A 20,622-nucleotide genomic window follows, 5' to 3' on the forward strand; every position below is an offset into this window, starting at 1 on the left:
GGTGGATTCTTGGATGATTAATCCTGTGGTTTCACCCCTCCAGCCTATCAGCACCCTGAGGGTAGGCTTTGGTCTTTGTACTTCCCATGTGGCCAGCCCAGGGCCAGGATCCACTGCCCTGCTCTAGAGGATGGAAACAGGAACAGATCAGGCCCAGCCCTCAGCTCACTCCACCCCATGTAACCTGTAGTCAGGACCAGGAGGAGGGAGAGCCCTGAGAATGTGGGAGAGCCGAGAGTGCTCAGGGAGGAGGCCGGGCCGAGCTGGGGGGTCATGGGGACACACAGACACTCTGCCTCTTTCTCTCTCCTCTCCTCTCCTCTTCTCTCTGTCTCCCTCCCTCCCTCTCTCCTTCTCTGTCTGTCTGTGTGTGTGTGTGTCTCTCTCTCTCACACACACACACACACACACACACACACACGCACACACACATGCCACAAACAGCTGGCCTGCCCCAAGAGGTTTCTAACGGCCGAGGAGCTCCGCTGACTCCTGTGGGCCTCCTTTTCTAGCTTCCTGGTGCCTGGGCCCACATCCCTGGGCAGGGGGCGAGGCAAGGCTCCCTCTGCCCTCCTGGGGGCAGATCCCTGCTCACTCTAAGCTCTGGGATCGCCCAGGATGGGCTGCCTCCGCTGGGAAGGGTGGCTTCCAGGGTGCACCTTCATCTCTCAGAGACCAGGATGACGGAGGCACTGGAGATATGGATGTGTGTGTACATGTGTGTGCGTGTGTGCATGATCTACCCAAAGTGAACGTGAGGTAGCTGGGAGAACGGGGGACAGGGACGTCTCTCTTCTGATGGAGGTAAGTGCTTAGGCTGCCTCTGGAGAAGAACTGGGTGGTTCCAGGAGCACAACTGAGAAGGGAGGGCCTTCCAGTGCAAATGCACAGGTAGGATTTGAACTCGGGTCTTCCGGCATTTCTGTCGCTACCCTCCTGCCACGGGGGCCATCCAGCCTCTGCTCAAAGACCTCCTGGAGTCTGGGGTGCTCGGATGGCCTCTGGCTCTCTCCAGCGGTGCAGACGTGGCCCACCTACACCAGGCCATCCTCCGGATCCCCATCGTGCTTGGCCAGGCCTCTGCAGGGGGCTCAGTCCCTCCTCTGCTGCTGGCCTCTGGGCAGAAAATCCGGGCGGCCTGCAGGGAGCTGCCTGGGCGAGTGCTGGGGCTCCCAGCGGCCCTCTAAGGCGCCTCCAGCCTCCCTCGTGCCCCAGGAGGCTGAGGAGCCGAGGAGACGCGGAGGGGGGACTCCCGCTGGCGGGGCAGGCTGCGCTGGCTGCCTCAGTCTCCCCCTCAGCCGCCCCCGAGGGCGCGCTGAGGCCAGCGGGGTGAGGGGACTTGGGGCGGGCCGGGCCGCCGGGGTCCCGGCATCCTCCGGGGCGAAGCTGTCCGGGGGCTCGGCTCGCTGATGCTCTTCTGTCCCGGCTCGCCCCCAGCCTTCCTCTCGGCCAGCCTCGGCATGCTGACCTCCTCGGAGGGCCTCCCGCCACCCCCGGCCAGCCCAGAGTGGGCGGCCGGGCTGGGGCCCTCCCTGACCTACGGGGAGCCGGCCAGGCTGGACGCGGGCTGGAAGAATCCGCACGTGTCGAACGTGAGCGTGCAGCTGGAGATGCGCGGGCTGTGGGAGGAGTTCCACCAGCTGGGCACCGAGATGATCGTCACCAAGGCGGGCAGGTACGGGGCGGGGCCGGGCGGGGCCGGGGGCGGGGCCGGGGCGGGCCCCGGGTGACGGGCACCTCCCCCCGCAGGAGGATGTTCCCCACCTTCCAGGTGAAGATCCTGGGCATGGACACCCTGGCCGACTACGCGCTCCTCATGGACTTCGTCCCCCTGGACGACAAGCGCTACAGGTGGGCGGACGCGAGCAGGGATACCGGCAAAGGCAAACAGGGAGGGAGGGCAGAGGGATCCGAGGATCTGGAGTGCCGGGTTATGAGTTCGAATCCCGACCCTGCCACTCACTCCCCAGGAGATCTCAGACCTGCGGCTAGAGCGGAGAAGAGCAGCCGGGCCGGGCCGGGGCTGGACTCCTTTCAGAGCTGCCCCAGAGGGCGGAACCGGCAGTGGGATGGGGGACGCTGCAAAGAATTTAGGCTCAGAACCTGGGGACGCTCTGGGCCTTGGGGAGCAGCAGGAACCCTGGGGGAAGTCTCAGAGGATTCTTGTTCAGGCGGGCTTCTGCATTTAGGTTCTGGGCCTCAGTGTATCCGTTTGTAACATTCCTCCCAGCTCTAAATTTTAAAACGGATCCGTCAACCCCTTTGTTTTACAGAAGTGGAAACTGAGGCACAGGAGGAGCTACTGGGCTAGGGCTTGGGCTGATGAATAATGAGGGTTTACCAAACGCTTCTTCCACAGTGACCCTGTCCAGGCAGGAGGGGCACGAGCCCACTTTAGAGATGAGATAACTGAGGATCAGAGAGGGTTGGTCCTTTACCTACAGCCACACAGCCAGGGAGCCTCAGAGCCACCATGAGCTCCGCGTCCATAGCATGAGGCTCCCCTGGAACGCATGCATGCATGTCTCCGGCGTTCACCTTGGACCAGCACTGAGTTAAGCCCTGGGACCCTGGGCCAGTCACTTCTCCTCCTTGTGCCTCGGTTTCTCCACCTCTAAAGTATAAAAGGCTTGACTGCGTGGCCTCTGCCGTCCCTTCCAGGTCTAGCTCTAGACTCCAATATCCTTCAGGCCTGTAACGGACTGTAGAGAATGTGCCCCCATTTTACAGAGGTGGAAACTGAGGTGGGGAAGCCAAGGCTGAAGCCAGGGCTTCTGGCTCCTCAGTGGCTCCTGACTCTGAGTCGGGGTTTTCTTGGTAAAGGCACTGGAGTGCTATGGAGACACAAGGTGAAGTGACTTGCCCAGGGTCACTGGCGAGTGTCTGAGGCTGGATTGGAACTCAGGACTTCCTGACTCCAGGCCACGGCCCTACCTGATGGCTCGTGGCACCCTGGTGGCCCATCTGGGAGAAGGAGCCTGAGCGCCAGGGGTCCCCCCTTCTCCAGGGGCAGGTTGGCCTGTGATGACCCGGTGAGGGGTTGGGGTCACCCATCCCCCCTTTCCTGCTCTGCCCCCCAGGTATGCCTTCCACAGCTCCACGTGGCTGGTGGCGGGGAAGGCGGACCCGGCCACGCCTGGCAGGATGCACTTCCACCCGGACTCGCCGGCCAAGGGCGCCCAGTGGATGCGCCAGATCGTCTCCTTCGACAAGCTGAAGCTCACCAACAATCTGCTCGATGACAACGGCCACGTGAGTGGGCGCAGGGGGCTCCCGCGGGAGATGACGGAGAAGGGGCAGCGCCTCGGCCACGGGGGCCCCGCAGCCAAGCTCCCTTCACGGGCTGGGAGGAAGAGGGCCAAGCGGGAGAGCCGGAGCTGGGAGTGATGGGAACGGGGCCGAGCGGAAGAGGAAGAGGACGGAGCTGGGCAGGGCAGCGGGCTCGGGAGAAGGAAGCTGAAGGTCAGGCTCTGAGGGGCAGCCTCAGGACCAGGGGGTAGAAGCGCTGAAATGACGCGTTTGGTCGGCAGAGATCTGGGTTCAAATTCAACTCTGAGCCTTCCTAGCAGTGGGACCTCAGCAAGCCCGTTCCTCACTGGGGTCCCAGTTTCTTCCTCTGGGGAACGATGACTTCCAAGGCTCCTTCCAGAGCTCAACCCTGCCATTCTGAGTCACTTCCCTCTTCAAATGTCACTTCCTCTTTTTCACTAGACCCGAGATTTCATTGGCTAGGGAACTTCTAGTGTGGAAACTCCTTCCACTGGCCATGGGTCTGTAATGGGGAATCTTAGAGCCACCTGGACACTCAGAGGGAAGGTGACTTGCCCAGGGTCACATGGCCAGGATCTGCCAGAGGGAGAACCTGAACTCGGGTCTTCCTGGCTCCAAAATGCTCTCTCTACTCTGCCCTGTACGACAGTCCCCGGTTTAGACCATCATTGTGCCGCCATTAGCTGCCAGCCAGGCCTCTCCATCCGAGGAGGCCTGGCAGCCCTGGGGTCCCCCTCGCAGGGATCCCCTCTCCCACGCCCCTTCCCTGGGGGTGCTGGGCACACCCGAAGCCTCTCTCCTCCCCGCTTGCCCCCCCCCAGATCATCCTGAACTCCATGCACCGCTACCAGCCCCGATTCCACGTGGTGTTTGTGGACCCGCGCAAGGACAGCGAGCGCTACGCCCAGGAGAACTTCAAGTCCTTCGTCTTCGCCGAGACTCAGTTTACAGCGGTGACGGCCTACCAGAACCACAGGGTGAGAGCTCCGGCCCTGGGCGCTGCGGAGGAGGGGCCGGGGCTCCCAGACTCCTTAGCTCCAGACGGGGACCCCCAGCCTCGGGCTCTCTTCAGGCTTTCATTTCCTGCCCAGAAATGGGTGCCAAGATCATTCCCGGCTGGGTGACTCCAGGGGAGCCCCTGCTTCCTCCTCTGTGAAGGGGGATTAGATCGGAGTGGGAGGCCCAGAACCAGGCCTCGGGGACAAGGGGCAGGGCAGGATCTCCGGCCCCTGTGTCGGGCCCGTCTCCCTGGTCAGGAAGCCATTCACTCGCAGCATTCCAGGCAGGAGCCCCTTGGCTTTGGGCCTTCAAAGTCTCCCATGGCCTGCTTGGACTTGTCCATGGTGCTTTGGGTGCTTTCCCCTGGGGCCAGGCAGAGCAAGGCTCCTTCCCCCTTCAGAGCCCCCCCAACGTCTCCAAAAATCCCCTTGTGGCGGGGGTTGCTGGGTGGCTCAGTGGCCTGGAACTGGTGGGCAGCATTGATGGGGCTCCTGCCTTAGTGAGCCCTTCCTAAGAACCCGAGAGCTCCGAGCAGTGATGGGAGGGGCCTGACCAGGGCCGGAACCTGCCTGCCTTCTTGGTCTTGGACCTTGTGACTCAGCCCAGCCTGAGAATGAATCAGCCTTTTGGGCGGCCGGCCGTCCTCCATTCTCTCTATTGCTGCTGCGGGTTTCCAGCAGGCCAGTTGCTTTCTAGTGAGATCTCACCCTCTTGCTCTCCGGACATTGACTCCTTGAACCTGTGGGAGACTTGACATTTGTTCCTCGTCACTTTCCTCCTCTTCAGCTCACTGGGGGCTTTTAGCCTGAGGACAGCCCGCCCCGTGTCACCACCAATGGGATGAGCATGCCATCCTCAAAGTCGAATGGGGTGTCGGCGTACCCCCAGATCCCCCCGGGGCCGGAATAATCAGTCACATAATTCATGGGCTCCCCTGGACCCTGCTATCAGGTTCCCGAGTCCCTCCTGGGTCCTCCCCCGGCCTCAGAACTTCAGGAATTGTTTTTCCTCCTGGAGAATGGGAAGCAACACGTGGCGGCAGGAGATGGGAGTCGGGGGTGCCGAGATGGAGAGCAGAGCACAGGGGACCAGGACGGCTTAGGGGTCGGGGAGGGAAGCTCGCCGGTGACCAGCTCTTTGCCCCTGGCATCCCCTGGGCGACGCTGAAGGAGGGGGAGAGGGGAGCCGTCCCAAGGGCCCCGGGACGTCTACCCTTAGCCAAAACCGCCCTGTGTCGTCTTCCCCAGATCACCCAGCTAAAGATCGCCAGCAACCCGTTTGCCAAGGGCTTCCGAGAGTGTGACCCGGACAGCTGGTAATGCTCGGGCAGGGCTGCCTTCCCCAGGGCTTCATGCTCACGGACCTCGAGTCCAGAGCTCGGTCCCGCCTGGCCGGACCCTCTGCCTCCGGAGCGCCCAGACCCCTACGGGCAGGGCCCCCTCCTGTCCCCCTCCCCGGCACCCCTCCATCTGTGCCCCCAGGCCCAGGGCCTCGAGGCCCCTGCTCGGCCCCATGCCCGAAGGCAGCCAGAGCAGCCTGGCACCGCTGATGAAGAAGGACCAGCAGAAGGAGCGAGGTGAGGGCCTGACTCTGGGGGGCTGCAGACCCCCCTCGCCCCCCAGGCAAGGCTGACTTCAGGGGGTTCGAGGCTAAGACAGCCGCAGATCTGCTCCGCCCAGCTCTGCCCTTCCCGTAGGCAGCTCCCGGGAGGGACCAGATCCCAACCCCTGCCTTGCTGGCCTCTTCATGGGACCTGCTGAGGACGGTAGTGGGAATCCGGGGGGCCTTCTGGGAAGGGGAGGCCACGTGGCCGGATGGCGAGAAGCCCCCGAACAGGAGGAGGAAGGCAGGTAGGGACTCGGGCCACCAGCGCCGTCTGCAGTCCCACGAGGTCTCTCGTGCGAGGTTATTCCCATTCTGTGGATGAGGAAAGTGAGATGGGTTAAGTGACTTGCTCAGGGTCACGCGGCTAAGGAAGCTCCCTGAATTCTAGCGGAAGGGGGCCTCAGGGACTCCCTCGTTCAGCCCTCTGGCTGGACAAGCCTGGACTGGAGACGGAATCTGTCCCAAATCACGGAGAGCCTGAATTCGAACCCGGGCCCTCTGACTCCAGCCCTGGCTAGCTCCTTCCTCGACAGCATCCTGCCTTAGCCTGAGGCTCCAGGACCCATCATGGAGCAGCACAGCCAGGGCTCAAGAAAGGCCCTTCCAGGGTGCCCACCTCAATGGTGCCGCCATCTTGGATGACGTGGAGAAACTGGAGGAGGCTTGGGATGGGGCGGGCATTGGAAGGTGCCCTGGGACGGCCGGAGAGGACTGTGGGAAGAGACGGATTTCACCCCCAGGGCTTCCGGGAGGTGGAGCTGGGGAGTCCCGGAAGTGACCAGGGAAAGGCCAGGCTTCCAGCGAAGGATGGGCAGCTTCGGGAGGTAGTGAGCTCCCCGTGGCCGGGGGTCGTGGCTCGGGGGCAGAGGGGGGCTCCCGAGGTCCTCCGCTCTGAGAGAGACAGCCCAGGGCCAAGACGGGCGGGAGTGAAGGGAAGAGAAACTCTGGAAACGGGTTCGAATGTTGCCTGTATCATGAACTTGTATGATTTGGGGCTCCCCACTTGGGCCCTGGCGGGGAGACTCCAAGGGCGGATGCTCTGTGGGAGGGGGGCAGGGTGAGCCCCTTCCCAGAGCATCCGTCTGGGTGCCCCAGACACGCCCTACCCCGTGTGCCCGCCTTGGGTCCAACCTGGGACCTCTCTCCTTCACAGACCTGGACAAAGCTGGCCAGAGCTTCCTGCCCAGATTCTCCGCCTCTGCCTCCAGGATGGCCTCCCAGCTCCACCACCCGCCGGGGCTGTGCAGAGAGATCTCGGGGATGCCCCGGCCCAGCCCTGCCCGCCTGCCCCCAGAGGTGCTTCTGGCCCCCCCTGGCTACGGGCCCATGTCCTACCCCGGCCTGTCCGGGGGCGCCTCGGCCAGGGCCCGCCCCGCCCCCTACCGGCTCCCGGAGGCCAAGGCGGGGGGAAGCCAGAGCGCCCCTCCTCTGCGGCCTCCCCCGGGTGCCCTGGGCCAGGACCCGGAGTGAGGATCCAGCGGGCGGGCGCAGCGGGGTGGCAGAGCTGGGCCAGGATTGGCCCTGGGATGCGCAGAGCCGCCCCCTTGAGCCCCTCCCTTGTGTGCCGCCTCCCTTTAGCCTCCCGGCCCTCGCCAGCCCCTTCCCCAAAGGCTGCGGGGCAGCCAGGTCACGTGACTCGTCGCTTGCGGGGGGGGGGGGGAGAGGACACGCCCAATTTCCATCCTCTCCAGCTCCGCCCCTCCTCTGGGCCCCTCCCCCACCGGGAGCCCGAGGAGCCCAGAACCCCGAGGCTGGCCCGAGAGGGAGTGGGGGGGAAGCCGGGCTCGGCCGCTGCCAGGCGGGTGGCTCTGGCCCTCGTCGCCCCTTTCCTTGGACATTAAACGACTTGGCCAGAACCGTGTGCTTGTGAAGCTGCTTTGGGGGGTCGGGGGGGCTCTCGGATACCCCAGCTGAGCCCGGAAGGGTTGCGGCACGAGGAAATGCTGGGACGGAAGCTGGCGTTTCCGTCAAGTCTGGCTCTTCCTGGGCTTTCTGGCCCCATTTTACAGGTGAAGAAACTGAGGCTCAGGTCACCCCACGAGGTAAACGTCTGGGTCGGGATCTGAACACGGATCTCTCCGGGAGAAACTCTCCCACTTTGGGAGGGGGCGGGGGACTGCCTAGACGGAGCCTAATGCAGTTACTGCCCTGCCTCCAGTCCCGCCTGGCGGGGTGACCCTGGGCAAGTCACTTCACCCTGTCAGCCTCAGTTTCCTCATCTGTAAGTGAAGCGGGAGAAGAGAATGACTCCGGGATTGAACAAGGAGGGGGTCTGGCTGTGCCTCAGCCTCCTTAGGAAGCGCCTCCTGCCGGTCCTTCCCCCCGTTGGGGTCCCCAGCACACAGTAGGCGCTTTAACAAAGCTTGCGGTCGCTCTCAGGACCTCGAGGTCATCCTCCCCCCGTTAGAGGGGAAAGGACTGGCCCAACGCCGCCGCCGCAGGACGGGGCCGAGCTGGACCCAAGCCCGGGAAGACGGAAGGGGGAGGGGGAGGGGGCCTCCCCGGCGCACACACACCCCAGCCCCTGAGCTGGGGGCGGAGCCTCCGCCTGCTTGGGGTCGGAGAGCTTCTGGGTCGGGGCGCGCCTCCTCCCACCCCACCCTGCGCGCCGGGCCCGCAGCACCCCGCCGGCCCCGCCCCCGCGGCCATCTTACTCCGGCGTTGGGCACCGCGGGCCCAGGTCAGTGCTGGGGCGGGGAGGGCGCGCCGATTGTCCCCTCCCCTCCCGGGAAGGCCCCCCCCCAGCTCCCCGCCGGCCTGGGCTTCGCGCCGCCCCCTGCTGGGCCGAGGGCCGCACTCGCCGCCGTGACCTGACCTTGAGCGCCCGACAGGGGCGGCCTCGGGACCGGCCCGCTTTTTACTGGAAGCCGCGCTCCTGGCAGGGAGGGAGGTGGGACTCGAACCCAGGCCCGAGCCCGGAGCCGAGGGGGGAGAACAAACGGGGCTCCTGGGGGGCGGAGACCCCGGGGGGGGGGCCGGGAGCCCGCCCCTACCCGCGGCTCCTCCCGGGGACACACGGGGAGAGCGAGGCAGAGAGGAGGAGCCGAGAGCGAGCCCGGACCCTGCGCACCTGGCAGGGCCCGCACAGGCTCCTGCCCCGGCAGCCTCCCTCCCCCAGTGTCCCGTGGGGGGGGTTAAGGTTCAACGCCAGCCCCCCATGGAGGAGGCTCTCTGGATAGGCACCAGGCTTAGACAGGAGGTCCTGGGTTCAAATCCAGCCTCCACACTGCCTAGCTCTGCCCTCCTGCCTTGGGGCGATGTCAGTTCTGGGACAGGAGGGCAGCCAGAGGGCGGGGAGGCCTGGGGGCTCCCTGGTTGGGGGTACCGATTCCAGGCTGGCAGAAGGGCTCCGGGGGCCGGCAGGGAGGGGCCCCGGGGGAGAGGGAAAGCCTTGGCCTCGCTCAGCCGGGCCTCCTTCCGCCCGCAGGGGCCATGCTGCCCACCCTGCGCCTGGCCAGCCGGCAGCCCGGGCCCTGGGGGGGCCCCGGCGCCCCGAGCCCCGAGGCCGCCGCTCGCCACTCGCTGTCCAGTGCCAACGAGCTGCGCTGCAGACGCCTCCTGGAGGCCAGCACGGCCACGTACCGGCGGCGGGAGGCCATGGCGGGCGTGCTGGTGCCGCTGTGCTCCGTGCGGGGGGCGCCGTCCCTGCTCTACACACTGCGCTCCAGCCGCCTGACGGGGAGGCACAAGGGGGACGTCAGGTACCCCGCGCAGCGCGCCTGCCCCCCCTCGTGCAGGCCTGCGGGCCGTCTGTGAAACGGGGGCGTCACAGGGGGCGGGGGTCACGTGGGGGGCGTCGCGGGGGGGGGGGGGGGGGCGTGGAGCCCACAAGGCCGAGCCAGCCTTCCGGGGCAGGAGCTTGGCGTTGGGGGGACCCCGGAATCGAGAACACGAGAGCGGGAGCCCCGCAGCGAGGGGCTTCTGATGCCAGGAGGGGGGGGGGCGGCTGCCTTGCCCAGGTCAGCCCGGAGGGGGGCAGGGCACGGGCGGCGCTGCCCATGTTTTTGTGCCTCAGTTTCCCAGGGGGCAAGTGTGACCCTCAGGACAAGGATATCGTGGACACGGCCCTCCGGGAGACGAGGGAAGAGCTGGGCCTGCCCATCCAGGAGGAGAACGTGTGGGGCGTCATGAAGCCAGTGACCGACAACGTAAGCGCGGCTCCTCGGCTCGGCCGGGGACCATGGCCGCCCCGGGGCTGCCTGCCCAATCGGCCCGGGCAGAGGAGAGATGGGAAGGGGGGCGAGACTTCCTTGAGGCCTGGAGATGGGGCCCAGGCCAGAGCAGGAGTGACCCTGCCCCACGCAGCAAAGGAAGGCTGTCCTGGAACCCTGGCTGGCCCCACCGGATCTTTGGCCCTGGCCGGGGGCTTCGGAAGACCTGGATTCCAGTCCTGCCTCGGCGCCGTGTGACCCTGGGACAGTCCCTCATCGAGATCAGCCTCCCTTCCCTTTCCTGCTCCGAACTTGGCTCCCTCCTTGTTTTGCCCACAGAAGAACTCCGTCATTGTCCCCGTCCTTGCCCACGTGGGGCCCCTGGAGTCCCTGGACCTCACGCCTAACCCACAGGAGGTGAGTGAGCCCGAGCCTGGCTTTGCCCAGCGCGATTCAGCAGACCTCGATGCCAGCATGTGTCGTGGGGGGGCCCGGAGAGGGAAGCGCAGCTGCGAAGAGCTTGGAGCTCTCCCAGCGTGGAAGAACGTCCCCTGGGAGCGCGGAGTCGTCTCCTGCTAAAACAGTTTTGTTTTCCCCAGTTACGGGTGAAAACAATGAACATTTGTCTTTCCAAATTCTCTCCTCCCCCCTCGTCAAAGAAGGCGAGCAGTTCGATGCAGGTTAGACTTGTGCGGCCTGCAAACCATCTGCCTGTGGGAATTGGCTCAGAGTTCAAGTTCTGGTTCCGATGTCAGGACTATTGGTGCGGGGAAAGAGGAAGTCAGAAGGACTCCTTTGCCTGTTTTTCCCAAATAGTTTCTGTTGTATTGAAATTAATTGCCCATTCATTGTTGGCTGCCCAGCTAGGTGGCCCAGGGGCTAGAGCTGCAGGCCCGGAGTCAGGAAGACTCCACGTCCTGGGTTCAAATCTAGCCTCTCACATTTACTAGCTGTGCGATTCTGGGCAAGTCACTGAATGCCTCCATTGCTTCGCCGTGACCACTCTTCTGCCTTAGAACTGGTACTTCATAATATTCTAAGAGAGAAGGTTGGTTAAAGAGGAGCTGGAGAAGGAAATGGCCAACCACCCAGTCTCTCTGCCAAGAAAACTCCAAATGGGGTCACAGAGTCAGACAGGAAGGAAATGACTGAACAACTAAAAGTGTTCAAATTCATTTGTGAATCCACCTGTTTATTTGGGGTTGGGGGGGGGTATCACCCCACGGCATTCAGCTTGTGCTTGTATCCTCTGTCAGCGTATACACCCTCTAAGTGCCCTATTAGTAATGAAGTTTTGGAGGTATGAATATCGGCCTCTTTAGGAACGAAACATCTTCATCTTCTTGAATCCCATGTCGTTTCTGTTTCTGTTTCTGTTTCTATTTCTGTTTCCTTTTTATGCTTCCGTTGAGTCTTATATTTGAGAATTCTGTTCGGCGCTGCTCTTTTCATCAGGAATACTTGAAGGTTCTCTATTACATTAAATGTTTTCCCCCAGAAGGATCATACTCAAGATTTCCCAAGTAGGTGATTTTGGGTTGCAATCCTTGTTCCTTGCCACTCCCAGAGTGGCATATTCCAAGCCCTCTGATCCTTTAATGTAGAAAATGATAAATCTTAGGTTATTGTGACTGTGGTTCTATATTTGAATTCTTCCTGGCTATTTGTAGTATTTTCTCTTTGGTCTTGGAGCTCCAGAATTTGACAACAATATTCCTGGGAGTTTTCATTTAGGGCTCTCTTTTAGGAGGTGATCAGGAGATTGTTTCAAGTTTCCATTTTGCCCTCTGGTTCCAGGATATCAGGGTCGTTTTCCTTGATAATTTCTTGAAATGTGATCCCTAAACTCTTTCTTTGATCATGGTTTTCAAGTAGTTCAAAATTCTTCAAATATCTCTGATCTATTTTCCAAGTCAGTTGTTTTTCTGATGAGATAGTTCACATTTCCTTTTCTTTTTTCCTTCTTTTGATTTTCTTTTATTGATTCTTGATTTCTTGCAGAATCGTTGGCTTCCACTTGCAGGATTCTAATTTTTAAGCTTTTCCTTTCTTCAGAGTTTTTGTACTTCTTTTTCTATTCTGCGTTTTAAGAAATTTGTCTCTTCACTGGATTTTTGCAACTCTTTTACCATTTGACCTATTCTGTTTGTTAAAGTGTCGTTTCTTCAGTATTTTTGTGCCTTTTTTACCAAGCTATTAACTCACTTTGTTTTTTGGGGGTTTTTTGCCCATTTTCCCTCCACCTCTTACTTGATTTGTAAAATTCCTTTTGATCTCTTCCAGGACCTGAGACCAATTCCCATTTTTCTTTGAGGCTTCGCATGTAGCTGCTTTGATCTCATTGTCCACTTCTGATCTTTTCTGTCACTATAATAGCTTCTCTGATGAGGCTCTTTTTTAATGTTTGCTCGTTTCTCTGATGCTTTTAATGCGACTGGAGGGGCCTCTGGGAGAACTTGGGCCGTTCCCTGCCTTTGCCCCGCCGTCTCGGCCTCACCCTGCTAGGCGAGCCTAGAGAATTTCTCCGCTCAGGCGGCCTGGGTTAGCTCGTTCGCTCGGCGCTGTGGAACAGCCTCTGCATCTGCGCTCCAGGGACGGAGAGCTCACTACCCGCCAAGGCGGCCCGTTTCCAGCCTTTTCAGAACAACCGTAGAACGATCCGAACGCCCAGGCTGGGGGCCTGCCGGGCGTACCAGGCCGCTTTCCCTCCGCCGCCCCCTCAGGACCTTGTCCGGGCCTCGGGCGCTTAAGTGCTGACCGCCCCTCTCTCACCAGGTGGAGGACGTCTTCACGATGCCGCTAAGCCACCTGCTGCACCCGCGGAACCAGGGCTACACCCACTTCTGCCAGCGGGGCCGCTTCCGCTACACCCTGCCCGTCTTCCTGCACGGCCCCTACCGCATCTGGGGGCTCACGGCCGTCTTCACGGAGCTCGCCCTGGAGATGCTGGCGCCGGGGACGTACCGCCGCATCGCCCGCGTCTCGGGGCCCCCGAGCAGGGGCGAGGCCGCCGCCTAGAGGCCGCCGAGGGGCTGCCCGAGAAGGGCCTGAGCCCGCCGGGGCCGCCGAGGGGGATCCCCTCTGGGGCCAGCCTCGCTGCTGCTCCGTGTGCAGAGCACTGGGAAGGGCTCGGCCCCCCAGCCTCCTTCCTTCTGTGGGAGGCTTTTCTGGGGGTCTCCCGTCTCCCCACTGTCCAGGGGCTCCCCATTTCTGATTCCCTGCTTCATGCTTTTCTGAACCCCATTCGTTTGGGCTCACCCGTTCCTGGAAGGCTGGGCCTGGTTTTTGCCTTACTGTATCTCGCTGTGCGGCCGGCGTCTGATGCGAGCAAGCAGTTCATAGATGTTTGTGGATCGACTCCTCAACCTGGAAATAGTCGCCTTAGAATCAGCCTCCGTCTAGAGTCCACCATCTTGACGCCACCTCAGTCCGACTTAATAAAGGCTGACTTCCTGGACCCGAAAAGTTGTCTGGCTCGTTCCCCCGCAGAATGGGGACTCCCCGGGGGCGGGGGGGGGGCTCGTGTGTGCACTCTGCGTCCCCCATCCCTGCCTCAGAGCCACAGGGGCCCCTTCCGTGGCCTGGAGAGCCCCAACAGGCACACAGAGGATCCCAAGTGGAGACAAACTCTCGGGGTGAGCTTGAGCAGGGCCGGTCCCAGAGTCTCGGCGGGAGGGACAGCCGCCCGGCCCGCTTCCGGCTGCTCCCCTGGTTAGAAAGTCTTCTTCCCGCTAGGCTGGGGTCTGCCCCTGGTGCTTCCGTCCCCGGCTGCCTTCTCGGGTCAAGGAAAACGAGGCACGTTTCTCGTTCACCTCGTCGATGCTGACCCCCCCCCCCCCCCCGCGTTCTCCCAGGTCTCAGCTGGCCCTTGTAAGGCAGGGATTCCAGCCCCAGCCTTGGCTCAGACGCTTCTGTGTGCCCAGACGGGGGCCACATCCTAAGGGGGTGCCTAGGGCGAAGCCCATACTCTGGGGGGCTTCCCAGCAGGTGCACAGCCGTAACCTTCTGTTTGGAGACCTCAGAGTACGGGTCCATCCACAGGCTGTCAGAGCGCATTGTGAACAGTTCAGCTTCCCGCTGGGTCCACTCAGACCGCCTGGCTCTTCTCCAAACTACGGTCCCGCCAGACCTCCATGAACGTGTGGTTGATTTTTCTAAACCACGTACAAGACGATCTCCGTCTTTATTCCATGATGCCGTATTCAGTTTGGTCCACCTTTCTAGGCTCTTGAGAGCTTCTCGGATCCTGTTTCATTTGCAGACGTGGTAGCTATCCCTCCTTGCCTCCTGTCTTTATGTCCTCTGAACACCTGATAAGCGTGAATCTGATTAAAATGTTAACGAGACCACAAACAACAAAGAATAAACATGGAAAAACGAGAGACTGTGGAGTTCTGCTGACTACTGGATGGGGACAGAAAGAAATTCATATACTGCTAAGCTGTATAGAGTACCTTTCCATGACTAGGAGAACTTCCAAGATTCCGCCAAATGTAGAAAAGCAGGGATATTAAGCACACCCTTTACTGTAAACCTTAAAATTTCCCAGACCCTACTTTATAAGATTGGATTAAGACCATTCCCCATTTGGGCAGTGAACTCTACTTAAAGCAGGAATGTGAGAATTCTACTTTCCCTACTTGGGTCTGCCCTAGGGGAAGATAAAGTTGTAAACTCTTTTCTGAACAATGAAAAGTACTTAAACCCAGACTTTTCTTAAGCTAAGTACCTATAAAGGTCAAGCAACTTGTGAATTTACAAGGAACAAAGAACTGGAAAACTTACTCAGAGCTTTCCTGGTGTGAATTGCTCAAAAATCCACACCTTCTTAGGTGTGGACTAAGAATGGGCGGTCCTTTAGAAACATCTACAGTGATTGGTAGATGTAAGGACTTAGGGGAGGTGACAGAGGAAATTTTGCCCTTAAAATTAAGAGCTCAGAGAAGAGCTGGAGCTGATTCTGAGGGAGCTCATTTTGAGAAGACTCATTCAGGGATCTCGATTTCTGACTCTCATTCTGGAGGAGAGCTCCTTGAGGAGCTCCTCTGAGGGGCTCTGTCCCTCTGGGGTAGGAGCTCTGGAGGCTCTTGAGAGAGGCCCTTTGAAGCAATCTCTGGCTGGAAGACTCTTTGAGGAAGGACGCTGGCCTGGTGTCACTAGTATCCTTGTTTAGTCAGACCTTGTGGTGAGTGTTAAAAAACTGACTGATTTCTCTTTTAAGGCTCAGGTCTAGGCCATATTGGTTTGAGGCCCTTCATACTTATTCCTTTCTTACTCTCTCTTTCTTTGATTACTCATTATATTGTTAATTAAAATCTCTATAAAACCCAGTTGACTTGGGTATTTGAATAATTGGGAATATTTCCCTGGCGACCACCTTATATTTGATTTTAAAACCCAAGACACTGTAGTGAAACCTATTTCTGCGGTCAAATTTACTCACCCTCTCTTATATCTATCACAATTTATATCTTCCACTATTTTAATCACTACAGTTTAAGACCTCAACCATTTTAAATCTCACAGTTTATGGCTCCCACTCTTTTATCTACAACAATTTAAGCCCCACAACTAATTTAAATATTACATTACTGACCACATTTTGTCACGTTTTGCAGAAATCCAGTTCTACCAGGTCTATTTTCCTGATTTCCCACTTTGTGTAACCATCCTGGACCAAAAGGAAATAAGATCAGTCTGACATGACCTTTTCTTGTGTTAGGTCCTGGGGATCACTGTTTCTTTCGGAACGTTCAGAAGACAACCCTTTAATAATAAATATATCTAAGGGCAGCTGGGTGGCTCAATGGATTGAGAACCAGGCCTAGAGATGGAAGGTCCTGGGTTCAAGTGGTTTCAGACACTTTCCTTAACTTCCATTGTCTAGCCCTTAACACTCTTCCACTTTGGAACCAATACATAGTATTTCTTCTAAGGTGGAAGATAAGAGTTTGTTTATTTAAAATCCATAGTAATAAATGCATCCTAGGATGCCAGGATACAAAGTCAAGTGCAACAACAGTTTGAACACTTTGTTGCCTTTTGCCTTTTTTGAACACTGGATTATCTGACAGCCCTTCTCTTGTTCCGCAACGCTTGTTCTCCAGGGCCTTTCAAAGCCACTGACATTGGGTGGCTTCCCAGTAACCTTTTTTTTTCCCAGTAGATGCAGAGCCCCCAAATCCTAAATGCCATTTTCCTCTTGACATGTTAAATTGCCATTTTTCTTCTCTCCTTCTCTGACTAAAGGTTTTTCCATTTTGTCATGAAAATAGAAGCCAAACAGGGTGGAATCCTGCCTTCTCTCCATCATTTAGTATTTCCTTTCCCCCCTCCGCAGCGATTCTCTTCTCTCTGATCCCTGAGGTAGCTAAATGGCATATTTCTCACCAGCTTTCCCACGTCCTGACTGTTCTTACAGGATCAGGCCCCTCTGGTCCTCCATTTCCCACTTGTGCCACTTGCTTTTGAGCTCTCTCCCCATCTTGGCCAACCTCCTATGGGTGAGCCCAAGTTGGTCAATGTCTTTCCTAATTGGTGCATGTCCCAGAAATGTTCTGATGAGAGCAAAGGCCAGTGGGAGAATCACTTTTGTCCTGATGGAGGCTATTTCTCAAATGGTTTCTTCCAGTCACTCTGGTCCCATCCCAGAATCCTCAGCACTTCCTTCTCCTTCATCGCCCACATCCAAGTGACTGCTAAATCCCATCGACTCTTCCTCCATCTCTCACATCTTCTCCCTTCTCTCCCCCTAAGCTCTCATCCCCTCACCCAGAAGGCCGTAATAGCCTCCTACCTGTTCTGCTTCTTCCTCCCTTCTCTGATCCACCCTCCCCTAACTGCCAACTGGGTATTCCTAAAGCCTGGTCTGGTCATGGCACTCCGCTGCCCAAGAGGCTTCACTGGTTCCCTCTGCCTCCAGGATAAAACGTGGCCCACCCAGCTCCGGCACGGAGGACCCAGCCTGCTCCAAGCTGCCCTTCTAGAAAGATTCCGTTCTCATGGGCCTGCTCTTCAGTCACGCTGCCTCCGAGAGGGGGGCACTGAGGCACAGAAGGGCTCACTGAGTGTCCCAGGCTGCAGGGATTTCAATCCAGAAAGGCTTTGCTGCTCTCTAAACCTTCATCTGACAGAAGCCAACATGGAGATGAGCTGAACTGAAACCCTTCTGGTGAAATCCACAGCAGCTCCTGGGAACAATGAGACCCCAACTGCCCTGGGAGAGGAGAGTGGGACCCTCGGAAGGGGCAAGAAGTGAACATGGGGAGGGACGTCTGGATGGGGCAATCGGGGAGCTGGGCATGAGCACCCCCATGACAGTGGCCAGCCCTGCCCTTCCCATTGTGAGGCGAGTGCTAAGCCCTGCAGCTGGGAGCTGGCAGTGATGTGGCCCTCTCCCCTTCTCTCCTCCTCTCCTCCTTCCCAGGGAGTACCCATTCCAAAGCTTACCATCCCCACCTTCTTTTAAACCCTTACTTACTGTGTGTCTTAGTATCAATTCTAAGCCAGGAGAGCAGTAAGGGCAAGGCAATGGGGGTTAAATGACTTGTCCAGGGTCATACAGCTCTGAAGTTTCTGAGGCCAGTTTTGAACCCAGGATCTTCCAACTACAGGCCTGGCATTTTATCCACTGTGCTGCCTGGCTGCCCTCTCTTACCTCCATTCTTTGAAGTATGCTTAAACTTCTGTTTAATCAGCTTGAATTCCAAATCAACCCAAGCAACAACTAACTTGTGTGAACTGCCCACAATAGAGAAATAAATGGACAATAGACACAAACTGTCTCTCTCTTCGGTGTCAGGGTTCCATTCCAGCTGGGGGCTCCAGAGCTGAGTGAAAGAGAAGCTTATTGGTTTTATTTGCCATCATTTCCCAAAGCAGGAGAAACAGGACATTGGACTTCTCCCCTGACAAAAGTCTAAGCCACAGATGAGGAGATTGAGGGGGCAGTAAAGGAGCAGGAGCTGCTTCCCTCAAGGGCTGTGAGCAGGCTGGGTTTGTACTCTCCCCCTGTGCTCTCCTAAGCGGGTTCAAAGGGGCCCATGTGCTCTAAAATGGCAGCTTCCTGGAGTGTCAGAGGCAGGACTTAAACTCAGCTACTCCTGATTTTCAGACCAGCCTCCTACCAGAGACTTGTAAAGGTTAAATTTAGTGGTTGGACTTAAATTATATGAAATAACGTGATCCCTGAAATTATCATATCTCAAGTCAGAAGTTTATTTACCAAAATGGAGGGGAAACAATAAAGTAGAGAAATGTGAGAGAGGTTAGGGAAAATACCTATATTAACCCTCAGTCAGGAGGGCCCGTAGTGAGTAACCATGTGGCATTCTCCAAGGTGGAAGCTAGTCTCTCCAGAAACTAGGAAAAGAGTCAGCCCTTTTCACTAACCCAATGAAGTAGTAGTCCAGGAGTCAAAGTCTAAATTAAAGCTGAGCTCCAAGCCCACGATCCAAGCTGCAGTCTCCAACTAAGCTCCCTTGGAGACTCTTCCCCAGTCAGAAGACTATCTCCAGAAGGCAATCTCTTCAGACTATCTTCTTTAAGATGATCTCCCCAGACGAAGTTCAGGGCTTGCTTTTATTATGACTTCTTATCTCCTCCCCTCTTCACAGGGGCCAATCACAGCTTCCAATGAGTCTAGCACTGCCCAGGAGGCAGTGTTCATGGAAACCAGTTTGCAACTTCTGGAGAGGCAAATACTCATCAAAAGGGTTCACAGTTTCTGAGGGTGTGAACTCTTAAAAGAATTCACAGGTTTCTGGCTGTTTGAGTTAGAAAAAAGGGTGGAGCTCTCCCAGTGTCTTGCTGGCTTCTCACATAGCACTAAGTAGGGTGTGAATTCACTGAGTGGTTTTCAAGCTCCTCCACCTAGTTCAGCCTTGAGTTGCTTCAATCAAAAGGTAGACAAAGGAGAGTTAATCCTATCTTCACAATCTAGTGAGGTACTTAAGTTAGTGTTAACCAAAGTTTTAACTCCAACTAGGTAAAGAGAATAAAGGATTTCCTTTTTCACAACTGTAAACTCAGAATAGACAAAGAGAACCAAGAGTTTCCTTTCACAGGTTCTTAACTTTTTGTGTGCTGTGGGCTCCTGTGGAAGTCCAGTGAAGCCTGTGGACCCCATCATAGAATCATGTTTTACATGTATAAAATAAAACATAAGATACAAAGGCAACCAATTATACTGAAACACAGTTCTTAAAATATTTTAAAAACAAGTTCAAAGGGGCAGCTGAGTGGCTCATTGGATGGAGAGTCAGGCATAGAGATGGGAGGTCCTGAGTTCCAATCCTGCCTCAGACACTTCCTAGCTGGGTGACCCTGGGCAGGTCACTTAATCCCCATTGCCTAGTCCTTACAGCACTTCTACCTTGGAATCAATAGTTATTATTGATTCTAAGATGGAAGGTGAGGTTTAAAAAAAAAAAGTTTACTGACCCCACTATCCGTCTACTTCTTGCAACACATATACAGATAAATTAATACAAATTTGAAAAGAGAGACAAAATAGGTGGGGCTCAGGGAAGCCTTTATAAAAGAGGTAATGCCCACAGTCCATGGTGCCCTGCCCCACAAGGGGCTCCCTCTTTGGGTTTATTTAGTCCTGCATTCACCCAGGGGTGGGGAGCACCTGATCCCAGTGAAGAGTCAGGCTTCTCTCTCTCTGTCTCTCAATCACAGCCCCCATCCCCTCTGTAGTAAACTTTTAGGGAAAGCTCTAAAACAAAGAATAGTTGTGGCTCACTTCTCAGGTCTCCCACAAATGTGGGTCACAGAGCCCCCTCTAGAAGAGATACTTGATGTATACAACATAGGTATGAAGTCTAAAGTAGCATGCCCCCTAAAGTCTAATTTCTTGCAGTCCAGAAAAAGTTCCAGGTGCAAAGGACTTGCAGGAACAAAGAAAGAGGAACAGGAGACAGCTCCAGTGGCCTGGCCAGCCTGCTCCTCTCTCCACAGCTCCCCCCCCCCCTTCAGCTCAGGTCCAGCCTCCTCCCTGAGCACTCTCAGCTCTCCCACATTCTCAGGGCTCTCCCTCCTCCTGGTCCTGACTACAGGTTACATGGGGTGGAGTGAGCTGAGGGCTGGGCCTGATCTGTTCCTGTTTCCATCCTCTAGAGCAGGGCAGTGCATCCTGGCCCTGGGCTGGCCACATGGGAAGTACAAAGACCAAAGCCTACCCTCAGGGTGCTGATAGGCTGGAGGGGGAGAAAACCCAAAGACAGATAACTAGAATACTGGATATTCATGAGAAATGCCTTCAGTCAGGACATGCAAAGAGCTTGGGGAGGTCAGAAGGAGAAGGTCTACATCAACCTGGAGGAGAGGGCGAGATTTGAATAGAGAGCTGACTTGGGTCCAGGAAGGACAAATCAATATTAAATGGATGAATGAGCAAATGGATGAGCTGTCTTGGGGAAGGCTCTTTGTGAAGTCTTTGAGGAGACATGATATAGGGGGATAAACACTAGATTTGAAGTCAGCAGACCTGTGAGACCTTGGGCCTCAGTTTCCCCATCTATCACATGAGGAGGTTGGACTAGATAGCCTTTGAGGTCCTGTCTAGCTCTAGAGTAATGAGCTTACTATGGTC

The 20,622-nt window shown here is 57.2% G+C and overlaps 2 protein-coding genes across 3 annotated transcripts; both read left to right on the plus strand.

The window, feature by feature from the left end:
• The first annotated feature begins 1,367 nt into the window (after positions 1-1,367).
• On the plus strand, positions 1,368-8,152 carry TBX10 (T-box transcription factor 10). Its single transcript, XM_007505655.2, has 7 exons — positions 1,368-1,675; positions 1,750-1,851; positions 3,081-3,252; positions 4,092-4,247; positions 5,517-5,584; positions 5,751-5,845; positions 7,028-8,152. Exons 1-7 carry the CDS (start codon positions 1,410-1,412, stop codon positions 7,342-7,344), a joined length of 1,176 nt encoding a protein of 391 aa, XP_007505717.2. The 5' UTR covers positions 1,368-1,409; the 3' UTR covers positions 7,345-8,152.
• Positions 8,152-13,490, plus strand: NUDT8 (nudix hydrolase 8). Of its 2 annotated transcripts, none has more exons than XM_056801198.1 (5): positions 8,152-8,554; positions 9,302-9,575; positions 9,890-10,022; positions 10,365-10,442; positions 12,801-13,490. In XM_056801198.1, the coding sequence occupies exons 2-5, from the start codon at positions 9,307-9,309 to the stop codon at positions 13,041-13,043; spliced, it is 723 nt and encodes a 240-aa protein (XP_056657176.1). In that variant the 5' UTR covers positions 8,152-8,554; positions 9,302-9,306; the 3' UTR covers positions 13,044-13,490. The 2 variants fall into 2 exon arrangements, with proteins under 2 accessions (XP_056657176.1, XP_056657175.1); XM_056801197.1 differs by lacking the exon at positions 8,152-8,554 and adding an exon at positions 8,614-8,764.
• The last annotated feature ends 7,132 nt before the right edge of the window (positions 13,491-20,622 follow it).

This window comes from Monodelphis domestica, chromosome 6, assembly GCF_027887165.1.
Source record: "Monodelphis domestica isolate mMonDom1 chromosome 6, mMonDom1.pri, whole genome shotgun sequence".
NCBI classification, from domain to species: Eukaryota; Metazoa; Chordata; class Mammalia; order Didelphimorphia; family Didelphidae; genus Monodelphis; species Monodelphis domestica.